This window comes from Cornus florida, unplaced genomic scaffold, assembly GCF_030987335.1.
Source record: "Cornus florida cultivar Cherokee Brave unplaced genomic scaffold, ASM3098733v1 CherokeeBrave_3.0.0_Hap2_Chr11, whole genome shotgun sequence".
NCBI classification, from domain to species: Eukaryota; Viridiplantae; Streptophyta; class Magnoliopsida; order Cornales; family Cornaceae; genus Cornus; species Cornus florida.
The window spans coordinates 33,280,858-33,293,128 of NW_026775581.1; the positions used below are offsets into that span (position 1 = coordinate 33,280,858).

At 40.2% G+C, this 12,271-nt stretch overlaps 1 protein-coding gene across 4 annotated transcripts in view; it reads left to right on the plus strand.

The window, feature by feature from the left end:
• The first annotated feature begins 1,268 nt into the window (after positions 1-1,268).
• LOC132283162 (nudix hydrolase 3) overlaps positions 1,269-12,271 on the plus strand; it is a 117,468-nt gene continuing 106,465 nt past the window's right edge. For 2 of the 4 annotated variants that reach the window (XM_059785077.1, XM_059785078.1), the window contains exons 1-2: positions 1,272-1,424; positions 11,932-12,111. In XM_059785077.1, the coding sequence (XP_059641060.1) occupies positions 1,345-1,424; positions 11,932-12,111 (260 nt within the window). In that variant the 5' untranslated portion in view covers positions 1,272-1,344. Of the gene's footprint in view, positions 1,425-11,931; positions 12,112-12,271 lie in introns of all 4 variants that reach the window. The other 2 variants (XR_009471960.1, XM_059785079.1) reach the window with 2 other exon arrangements.

Here is a 12,271-nt window from a genome sequence, read left to right on the forward strand (position 1 = left end):
TTCACTACTGTCAAAACACTGTTCATTGCTGTCAAAACACTATTCACGACCGCGGCGACGTCAGAACTTTGTTTTGACTTTTCTCTTCCATTTGGACTTCGAATCAAGTGATTATTGAGTCTAACTTTATTAATTTTTCGCTGTCTTTCCAATGGTGTACTCGGTAGCACCCAGATCTTGCTGAAAATTACTATTTTGCCATTGGGGCTAAGGTTTTCTTTTTAAATTGCTTCCGCTATGCTTTCTTATGAGTTTCGTGACTTTATGGAAAGTCACTGATGTGTCTCGGGAATGATGTACATTTCCAGATACGTTGCTTCCATATAAAAGACTATTTTGCCCTTGGAGGCTTTTTTTGGTCTTTTTCTGATCTTTTATTCCACGTCGGTTCTCGTGGAGTTTCGTGATCTCATGGAAGGTCACTTTGGCATCCTAGGGATGTTGTATATCCCTAGAGACCTTGTTTCTGTTTTTACTTTCGCATTTCGGATCAGTTATCGGGTCAAACTTCGGTTCAAACCAGGGCTATCACACCACCACCATCACCGCTTTCCACCACCACCACCACCACCACCACTGCCACTGTCTTCCACCACTGCCACCACCACCATCGTCACCACCTTCCACCACCACCATCGCCACCGCCTTTCACCACCACCGCCGCCAATGCCTTCCGCCACTGCTACCACCTTCCACCATCGCCACCATCCACCATCGTCACCTACACCGTTATCTCCTTTCACTACCACACCACCGCCACTGCCTTCCACCACTACCGCTACCACCTTCCACCATTGCCACCACCGCCGCAGCCTTCTAATACAGCCACTACACTACTGCCACAACCTTTCATCACTACTATAGTCACCACCATTCACCACCGCTGCTGCCACCATTTATTTTTAAAAAAATTATAAAAGAATGTCATTTTGTTAATTTAATTTATTTATTACTAATAGGGATATTTTGGAGAACTCAATTTGAAATTTATTCCATTTTAAATTTTAAATTGGTGCAACCAAATACTAAAATAGTTATTATCATTCCATTCTTACACATTTCATATTTACAACCAAACAATAGAATAAGAATGTCCATTCCATTTCATTCTTATTTTCATTCTATTTTTACTTCCATTCCATTTCTGCACACTAAAAACAAAATTACTCTTCTGGTCTTCCTCTCCAATTCCCTACATTGGACACGTGCTAATGATTCTTTCCTTTTTCTTTTCCTTTCTTTTTTTATTCCAATTCCAATGGTCCAAACGCAATCAATCACAAATAATACACATTTGCTTGATTATTATAGTTCCGCCGTTAGGTTAGGCGTAGTAAGAAAGCAATGGCTGAGCAGCTAAAAGAACAAGAGCACCTGGATGTCCTCACCAAGACGGGACAGAAGTCTGGCATCTCCAAACCCAGGCTAGTTCCTCTCTCTCTCTCCTTTCCGAGTCCTCCGTTTGGTTGCTGAGAAAACAGCGAAAAGAAAATAAATTTAGATTACGTCTTAGACCCTGTGCTTCCTATTGTTTCAGTTCGAGAGCAATCATTCAGACCTCAACCCTTTTTTATGTTATGGAACACGTGGTTGTATTAGGCCTTTTATTATATGGTTGCCCAGTGACGAATACCTAATATCGACTTCTTGATTTCACAAATTTTCTCAGCTTCAAAACAGAGTGAAATGCAGATGTATCAATCAGTGCATCATCTGTAGTTTATTCATTTGATAAAATTGATTCTCCTTCTGGATTACGTTGGTGGTTTTAACTGTTTAGTTTCTATACTTATAGCCTGTATTTGGTTGCCTAGGAAATAAGGTAATAGGATGATTTTGAATATTAATATTCATATTGTTTTCATTTTTTTCAAGCGTCAACTCAACTATGTAACTGTATCTTCTGAATTGTTTGAGTTATTTATTTATTTATTATTATTTTTTTGGTCTCCACAAATAATCAGGGAGAAAAAATCTCTATATCTATAAACACATATTTTTTATTTACAATTCTCTAAGGGTTTTCTAAATTTAATGAAATTATGGATTCTATAATAAAATAAACACTTCATTATTGTGAAAAGAACTGCCCTTGTCTGATAAGAGTTCATGATAAATGCTTCATAGAAGATGCAAGTGAATATGAAAATGGTTGTAACAAGAAGATTTAGATTAGGCAGTAAAAAGAAAGATGAGTATTTGTTTACGGATCACTTGGGCTAGAATCGAAACAATTTTGGCACTTGTAGTGAGATTCATTTTTTTTACAAACAAAGGAAATTCTACAAACAAGTGTGACAGTTGCAGTGAGATTTGTTTTTTAACAAACAAAAGAAATTCTCACTGCTGGCAGCTTGAATAGAAATGGATTTTGTTTATGCACCACCTGAGCTGATTGTGCAATATCAAAAGTAATGAACTTTTATGCCTTTCCATGAGAGACCTGGAACATGATCTCCATACGGAACCTTATGGAATGAACTCACCCAAAACATGCTGCTTCTAAAAGGCATTCGGTGGCAAAGCGTCCTTCATGCCACTAACAACAAAGGTAACATACAACATCTCAAAAGAATCATCTACAAACTCCAATTGGTAATTATGAAGAGCCCCGTTAAAACTAGGCTAGAGTATGTAACTTTTAGTTTGGTTTAGAAAATTTCAAAAGTTTGTTAGTGTTAGTTACTTATCAGGGTCTAAGAAGGAATTCATGCTACATTCAAGGGTAATCTTCGTCTACAAGGACATAAAGGTAAATTAACACAGTGATGCACTTAACTAATTAGGGTTCGATGTGTACATAATTTTAATTTGATTGTTTTTTTCCTGGCAAAGATAAAAGATTTTAGTAAAAATAAACATCACAATACAAGGCTATCATGTTGGACCTCTGACAATAGTTTTAATTTGGTTTGATTCCCTATATCTTTTGTATTATGCATCCAAAAAGTTTTGAAAACTTCATTATTGATTGTTTTTCTTAATATTGAATTGCAATAGACTTTGATCTATCGATGGATCAATCGAGGTCCTTTGGAGTATTGTCGATCGATTACAGTGTATCTTGATCAATCGAGCTATTCGGAAAGCAATTTCCAACTTGGTTTTAAACTCTACTTCCCCTAATCTCTCTCTACGACTCTGTTGCCTATATATACATATTATGTGACTTATAGAATGCACTATTAATTTTCTTTTGCATTTATCATACTTAGTTTTGGTGTGTGTGAATTCACATCTTTTGCCCCATACTTCAACGAAGCGCTCAACATAATCATTCCATCCACTATTTTAGATTAAAGCCTGGACGACTAGTGGCTAAGAGAAAAATCACTAGAGAAGAAGATTTGTGAAGAGCGTATTGTCATGGCCTAGAGTTTTTCAGTGACACCCGTGCAACACTAAGGAGTAGTACCTCCTCACGTCAAGATCTTGGTCAGCCTAACTCTTGCACTCGCTCGTGCCAGCACACTCCCACTCCTGCATGTCACTTGTGTTGTAGTGTCTCATGCCCCTCTATTCGGCTTGCACACTCATACACACTTAGGCACTTGGTTAACAAGAGAGAATACTTCCAACATCTAGGACCAAAGCCCATCCTTTCCAGCATATACATCAAGAACTTCCAACAATCATGATCATGAGCCTTCTCGATATCAAGCTTGCAAATAATCCCTGGAATACCGCTTCTAGCTTTGGCTTTTAGACACTCACTAGCTACCAACACAGAATCCAAAATTTGACGGCCGCCAATAAAGGCATTCTGGGACTCCGAAATCACCCCATCTAGAACTCTTCTCAAACGGAGGGCTAAAACTTTAGCAAGGATTTTGTACATTGCACCCACCAGATTTTAAAGTACTTAGCCTCGATAGCACCGCCCTTCTTTGGGATAAGGGTAATGAAAGAATCATTGAGACTCTTCTAAAAGTGCCCATCAGAATGAAAAGATTCAAAGCTCCTAAAACCTCGGGCTTCACCACCTCCCATTTATGTTGGAAGAAAGACCATCTGGGCCTGGGGTTTTATCACCATCACAGCTCCTCAGGGACTCTAACACCTCCTCCTCCCCAAATGGCCGGTTAAACCAATCCCTATTCTCGATAGAGATCCCTGAAAACTCTAGCCCATCTAGCAACGGCCTCCAACTAGCAGTTTCCGTGAATAGCTTCTGATAAAACTCCACAAAGCTAGTCCTGATATCCTCTTCCCTTGACACCATGATCCCATCAAAACAAATCCTCCCAATATGGTTAACTCTTCTATTTGCATTCGCTAGACGATGAAAGAACTTCGTATTTTGATTATACTGGAATTTGAAACAAAATTCCCAAACGAAAATGCGAGAACATCGAGATCCAATGAAAGCCAACAAAGCAATTACACACAAACACAATATTTAACTTGGTTCGACTAAACTGGCCTATATCCACGGATGAGAGTGATTCCACTGTGATTCCTAGAGATATTACAACAATATAGTACCAACACCATGTACCACTCTATGAGCTTATCTTCTCGCTACTGGTGCCACCAGCGTTTTTCCTACTCTACCAACCCATAAATGAACCAATACAAAGTCCTCCTTGGTGCTCACATGTCGCCTGCGTGGCGTAGCCTCCCTGCACAATTAAGCGGGGTGTGACATTCTTCCCCATCCAATTCCTGTGATGCCCTCGTCGCAATCTCAATGCTCGTCCTGCAAGCTCATCTGGAACCCTTCCACGTGACGAGTTACTCCTACCGCCTGTCTTCTCTGCATGTGACCCATCTCTGAGCTTTCTTTCTCGCACGGGCGCTTGCTACTCGCAATGTCCATTGGCGCCCAATAACAATTGCCTTCGATGCGTAGCTTGGCTGCTTCTACTTGTCACGACTCCTTGTGATGTTGGCTTTGCTATTCTTCTACGCATCCTGACTTAGCAGAAGTGGGAGAAGAGATAAATATCTCACACAGGGCAAAAGCTCAAACAGATTATAAAACTGATATATTGTTAATTTCATTCAAGCTGCCGCAACAATAGAATGGTGAGCCTTATTTATAGCCTAATATGAACTTGTTCACCAAGTAAAGAATGCAACTTGCATTCACTTTCATAATTGCGGACCCCACTTTCTCACTTGTCACCTTACTAAGTAAAAGAATGCAACTTGCACTTGCTTTCATAATGATGCTCTCACATGTCAGTGATGTCACCTCCTTGCTCACTAAGTAAAAGAATGCAACTTTCACTCACTTTCATAATGATGCTTTCACGTCTCACCTCCTTGCTCACTAAGTTAAAGAATGAAACTTGCACCTTTTTGTTTACCCATATATATATATATATATATATATATATATATTACTGTATATTAAATCATGGATGTCCTGCATCATATCACATCCTCTACTGGCAAGGCGTACCACTCTTCTGTTGACTCCATGAAGGTCAAGGTCGTCTGCATGCCCTGCATGACTCTCGTGGACTCCCCTACTTGTTTCCCAGCGCACTCCATGATTAATTCCACGCTCATGGTCTTCTCATCTTTAGTGTTGCCCACAAACTCCTCGGTGGGCGTCAAGGACTCTTCCTTGCACAACACGGCCTTGCCTACCATGCCTACTCCCATGCTACCATCCGCTCGTCACTCCCGCACATCAGCCTCACTTACAGGAAGCTCCTCCTCCTCAAGCTTGCAGATGGGTGGCAAGCTCTCCTCCTTTCTTGGCATGGTCTCATCAACATGCCTTCACCCACTTGGCCCTCCTCTTGAGGCTCTCTTGTGCACTCTTGCACAACGGGTACAAACTCTAGAGCCTCCTCCTCCTTGGGCGCTAGTAGTTTGGCCATCACATAGGACACTCTCGCACATTGTGTGGCCCCTCACATAGAAGAGAACTTCACTGCCGGGACTTCTGCTCTACCAGCTCTAATCTCTCCATCTATATTATTGTCGCATAGAAGAAAACTCAATTCACGGTGCCCCTGCTCCCGCTGTTCCTGCAATCTCTCTAGCTATGAGTGCTGTCACATACAAGGCAACGCCACTCAACCTGCTCCTCAACCACTAGCTCGACATGGGGAATCCTTTTTTTTTTTTTTTTTTGGATAAATAAGATTGTATTACAAAAACAAAAGTGTTCAAAAGGGAAACACGTCCCTTGCAGGCAACAGAAGGCCAAATAGGGCCTCTAAATTCTCAAAGAGTCTAAAAAGTCAACTATCTCCTCCATGGATTTACAATTTCTCCCTAGAACCTAACAAAAAAGAGTGCTAATAATAGAGAACTTCTGCACAACAATAGGATTTTCCTTTCCATAAAAGGATCTCCTATTTCTTTCGAGCCATAAACACCGCCAAACGCATAAAGGTGCAACCTTCCAGAAATCACGGACTTGGGCCCTCACTATACACCCTCTCTATGCCTCCACCAAGTCTCTTGAGGACTTGGGCATAACCCACTGGAACCAAACAAACCCAAAAGCATAACCCAGCAATCCCAAGCCATAGGGAATCCTCTCGAGCTTGACGACTTTGTGATTGTGCCTTTGTGCCTTGAACGACTCTCCTCGAGTCCTGGCTTACCCAGCCTCCAGTTAGTGTGGCCTTCCATTGCTTCCTTGTGTATCTCTCCAATGCACTCGCCCAACGGATAGGGTTCCTCCTAGGCAGCACCCCGAGTGACCTCCTCACGCCGTCTCCTAAATGCTCGCCCTTGTCACCACAAGTCATGTGACCCAGGCGCACTTCTCACACGCATGTAACCAGTAACCTCGCTCTGATACCAGCAGTCATGGGCTTAGCGTTTCTTCACTACTCTAGCCACACCGATGCGGCACCAAGGCGTTGTACTTCCTTGCATCAAGACCTTGGTCAGTTTAACTCCCGCTCGCACGTGCCAACACACTCCCATTTGAGTCTGTCACTCGTGTTGTAGTGTCTCACGAGTCACGCCCCTCCATTCAGCTTGTTCTCTCACACACACTTAGGCAGTTGGTTGGCAAGAGAGAGCACTTCTATTATTACTACTCAAGTTGTTGTACAAGGTTCGCTCAAGTTTTCACTCTTACTTGGAGCTTGTTGGTTACAAATGAGCCTCCTCACCTATTTATAGGCATCCTCACTACTTTCTAGAATTCTCTACACAAATATCTACAATGCTTACAAAACTTCCTACACTTCTAGAATCTTCTATACACTAATACATATCTACACATACTCTAGATTCTTCCAAATCCCTCTATAATACTCCACAATCCTTTACTGAACTCTGGAAGAATCTAGAACTTCACTCTCCTCATACCATGCAGATGCCTCCTCAGCGCTTGTGTTTGGCCTTCATGGCGTATCTCCCTACACAATTAAGTGGTGTGTGACAGGATGCTGTTGATGAGCAGGAGTGAAGGATTGCCTGGAGACTTTCTGGGAAAAGTTTGAAGTTTTTTTGTTTCAGGAGGTAACTAAGGATTCTTGAAATAGAGTCTGTAAACCTAGGTTGTACTCTATTTTTAAATAGTGGATTTTGGTTAGTTTTTACAGAGGTACCGTCTTTTCCATCCTGCTAAAAGCTTTTCAAAACTTCTCAACCAAAGAATCTCACATCATTTTTGCCTTTAGAGTTGAGTCCAAAGGAAGTCTCGAGTATGAAGTAGGCAGAAAACTTGCCTTTAAACCACAGATTTCCTGCAGGACCAGTGACATCCTCTACTTCTCTAGGAGGTGAACCGTTAACCTTTCCATCGAACTAAGTACTAGAAGTTATTCAATCATTTTTTCTTAAAATTAACTTGGTCTAAACCAACAATGCAACACCACGTCTTTCTGAGAAAAAAAGTATAAAAATGTATGACCTATTAGTTAATGAATTAACTTAAAATTAAGCAGCCTCGATAGATGGCTTGCATCTAAAGAAGGTCATTACTCAATGGTCTCCCTATTGTTTCAACTTTCAAGTAGAATGGGTATGGAATAATTTCCCCATAACTTTTACAGGTCAGTAGGTCACCTTTTCAGATTTGTTTTTCACATGATTGTCAAATGGGGATTGATTTCCACTTGCAAGTCATTTTAGTGTTTCAACAATACAAAATCCTTCTTTTTTGTTATGTCTTTCTTTTTTTTTTGATAAGTAAAAATCGATTAGAAAAGCGTTCAAAAGGGGAACGCGTCCCTAATATAAAAACGAAGGCTGAACCTAAGGACTAATATAGTCCAAAAGATCAACTAAGTTAATGGTCGAGGAGCAAGCACTTCCTTTCACATAATAGAAAATAGAACGAAGAATATGAATTTTCAAAGTCGCCAAAGACGATTCCTTTCCTCGAAATTTATGCTATTCCTTTCTCTCCATATACACCACCAAACACAGTGTGGAACTATCCTTCAATAATCGAGAGCGTGATTTCTCACTAGGCATCTTCTCCACGCGTTAATCAGTCCTATGGAAGACTGAGGCATTACCTAATGTATGCCAAATATGCCGAAGATAAGGTTCCAACAATCATACGCCACAGGACAGTGCATAAGAATGTGATCCATAGACTCACCGTCTCTTTTGCTTAGACAACACCAATTAATGATAGTGTTGCCTTTCTTTCTCAAATTGTCCAACGTCAAAATCTTGCCCCAGACGGCAGTCCAAACAAAGAATGCTACTCTAAGTGGAGCCTTAGAGTACCATATAGTATTCCATGGGAAATAAGGACCAACGAAGTTGGAAAGACAAAAGAACATGGACTGAACACCAAATCTACCATGGGAGGAAGGAACCACAAAATGTCATCACTGCCTCTGCCAACATCCTTCTGCTGATACAACAAATCCAGAAAGACACATACCTCGTCCATCTCCCAATCTTGAAAAGAACGCCTAAAGTGCACATCCCATGTAACCCCACTGCTATCAAGCTAATAACAGTTAGCTATGCAGGCGTGCCTATCTTCGGCAATACTATAAAGTCTAGGAAAGGAATAAGAAAACAACTAATCTTCACACCATAAATCCTCCCAAAAGCGGACACGCCTACCATCACGAACTTTGAATATGATATGTGAGGAGAAGACATCCCAACCCTTCTGAATGAATTTCCACATGCCGACGCCTCCCGCAACAGAGATTGGACGGGAGGACCAGCCACCACTCTCCTCCTTAAAACGACACGAAACAATCCGTCTCCACTGGCGATGTCGTTCCCTACCGAATCTCCATAACCACTTTCCCAATAGAGCTCTATTAAAAGGAACCAACTTTCGGATACCTAAACCGCCTAACTTCAAAGGTTTGCAAACTTGCTCCCATTTAACAAGATGATACTTGAACTCCTCTCCCCTTCCACCCATAGAAAGTCCCTTTGAATTTTTTCAATCCTTTCAGCGACAGAGCATGGGATTTGAAACAAAGATAAAAAATAAGTAGGAAGGGACGAGAGAGTACTCTTAATAAGAGTGACCTTCCCCCCCTTCGACATATATTGCTTCTTCCAACCTGCTAACCTCTTCTCAAACCTATTAATTACCGGATCCCAACTCCCCACCCTCCTAGAGGAAACCCCCAAAGGCAATCCCAAATAAGAAAGAGGAAAAGCACCCACCCCACACCCAAGAATTGCAGCTAAGGAGGAAATATCCGGAACATCCCCAACTGGGACAAGCACACTCTTTCCAACATTGATCTTTAGCCCAGAAACCGCCTGGAAACAAACAAGAATACACCTCAAATATCTAAGTTGGGAGACATCGGCTTCACAAAAAACCAAGGTATCATCCGCAAACAGCAAATAGGAAATCTCCATCTGATGAGATACATCTTTGCCCACTCTGAACCAATTATGTCTTTCTTGCCAACAACCTAAAGCGTTGACTCGTGCTAGAATATCATGAAGGAGGATAAGGTGTGTCATCCCATGTATTGTTGTATCAGTTTGTTGAAACACCATCTCTTTTGACTGTTGCTAAAAAAAACAAACAGAAAACTAGCTATTAGCATGGCCACTACTTTGGAAGGATTATGTCTGAGAATATCTAGAGAGTATCAAACCAATAGCAGATACACTATAAATTAAACCATTTGGCAGAGGTGATATCATGTTACTTAATGCTCGGCGCCAGGTTCTTTTTGGATTCTTTAAGCACTTTGCTATATCTTAGCATGGGGGGAAAAGGGGAGGGGAAGAGGGAGGAGGGAGGGGTTCAAAACTCCAGCCATGTCTATAGGGGTAACTATCATTACCACATTAAACCCAAGGGCCGGTGGTCTCCGAGCTAGATGATAATGCAGCGCGATTAGTATTTTGTAGTTATTCTGGTGTCAGCCTCCTCTAGTGCCAAAGTGCAGAGTTCTAGTCAATAATATTTCTTTTATTTCAGAATGACAGAACCACATGAATTTATGAGCATTTTAATTGCTAGTTAATTTCTCTTACTTGTTTGATCTGGTCTGTATATTATTAGTTGTTTCTAAATCCAAATGAACATTTTTTTTTGATAAGTAAAATATATTAGAAAAGCGTTCAAAAGGGGAACGCATCCCTAATACACAAAAGCAAAAAACCTAAGGACCAACAGAGTCCAATAGATCAATCAAATCATCAATCGAGGAGCAAGCGCTTCCTCTTACATAACAAAAAAGAGAATGAAGAATATGAGATTTTAACTTTGCTAGAGACGATTCCTTTCCTTCAAAATTTATGTTATTTCTCTCTCCATATACACCACCAAACAGAGTGGCACAATCCTCCAAAAATCACGGGCATGACCTTTAACTGGGCATCTTCTCCATGCGTTAATTAATTGAATGGAATGCTTAGGCATCACCCACTGAACGCCAAAAATACTGAAAATAAGATTCCAACAATCATACGCCACAGGACAATGCATAAGAATGTGATCCACGGACTCATCGTCTGTTTTCCAAATGAATATTGTAAGTTGAATTTTTTTTTTACCTCGGGTCTCTCTCTCTCTCTCGATATCTTTATATATATATATATATATATATTTATATACGTACTTTATGTACTACATGATGGTTGAAAGGAAAAATTGTACACCGAATCTCTCTCTCTCTCACTACATATAGATTTATTGCATGTAATTTTTGTATTATATTGTGTGATAAACATATCCCCTTAAGTTTGAAAGGGAAGTTCTATTGAACCGCTATTACACCAGCCATACTTAATGGCACAAATTGGTAGGCAACTAGGAAACAACATATGCATAAAGTGAGTGTGGCAGAAATGTGAATGTTAAGATGGATTTGTTGTAAGACTAGAAAGAATAGAATTAGAAATGATCACATTTAGGAGATGGTTGGAGTAGCACAAATTGGAGATAAAATGATAGCAAATTGGTTAAGATGGTTTGGACATGTGCAAAGAAGACCTTTAAATGTACCAGTAAGGAAGAGCGACATAGTCCACATTGAGGGTAATAATAGGGGAAGAGGAATACCAAAGTTAATGTGGGCATAGTAAAGAACGATACGATAACATGTGGTTTGACTGAATCTATGACCTTTGATAGAGCGGAATAGAAACATAGGATTCTTGTAGCCGACCTTAAGTAGTTGGGAAAAAGGCTTGATGGTGGTTGTTGAATTTATGTACTACATGATGGTTGAAACATTTTATTCCTGTCTATTTATCGTTCTTTATAGTAATTTCACATTTTTTAAAACCCTTATCTAGCCGGCTTTCTATATCTTATTAAAAAATAACTTGCTATACCTTTTTTCTCATTTACATAGTTGTGATAATCGATTCTATTGATGGCCAAGATCTGTAGATGACCTCCATTGTTGCTCCACTTCATTTTATTTATTTTATTTTATTTTATTTTTTTGCTTCAAAATATTTGTATTAATCTTTCATCATGTTAAGAAACTAACATGGATTGTCACACCTTTTTCTGATATTTTATTTGCATTAAATCTTTTGCAACTCATATAGGGGGGACATTCACAGAGATGGGGATTACCATCGAGCTGTTCATGTGTGGATTTATTCAGAGAGTACGCAAGAACTACTTCTCCAACGACGTGCTGACTGCAAGGATTCATGGCCAGGGTTATGGGATATCTCTAGTGCAGGCCATATATCTGCTGGTGATTCTTCCCTTATCACAGCCAGGTAATTTATTCCTGTTCACCTGACCTACTTTCTGGCAAGGCTAGTTTAGCAGCGGTTTCTTTTCGTGTAGAAGTTTTTGTAAGCTGATCCATATGCTGCATCAATACTATGGATTAAATTCATTGTTTCTGTCTTTTGTGTTTTTGTTGCTCAAAGTTTA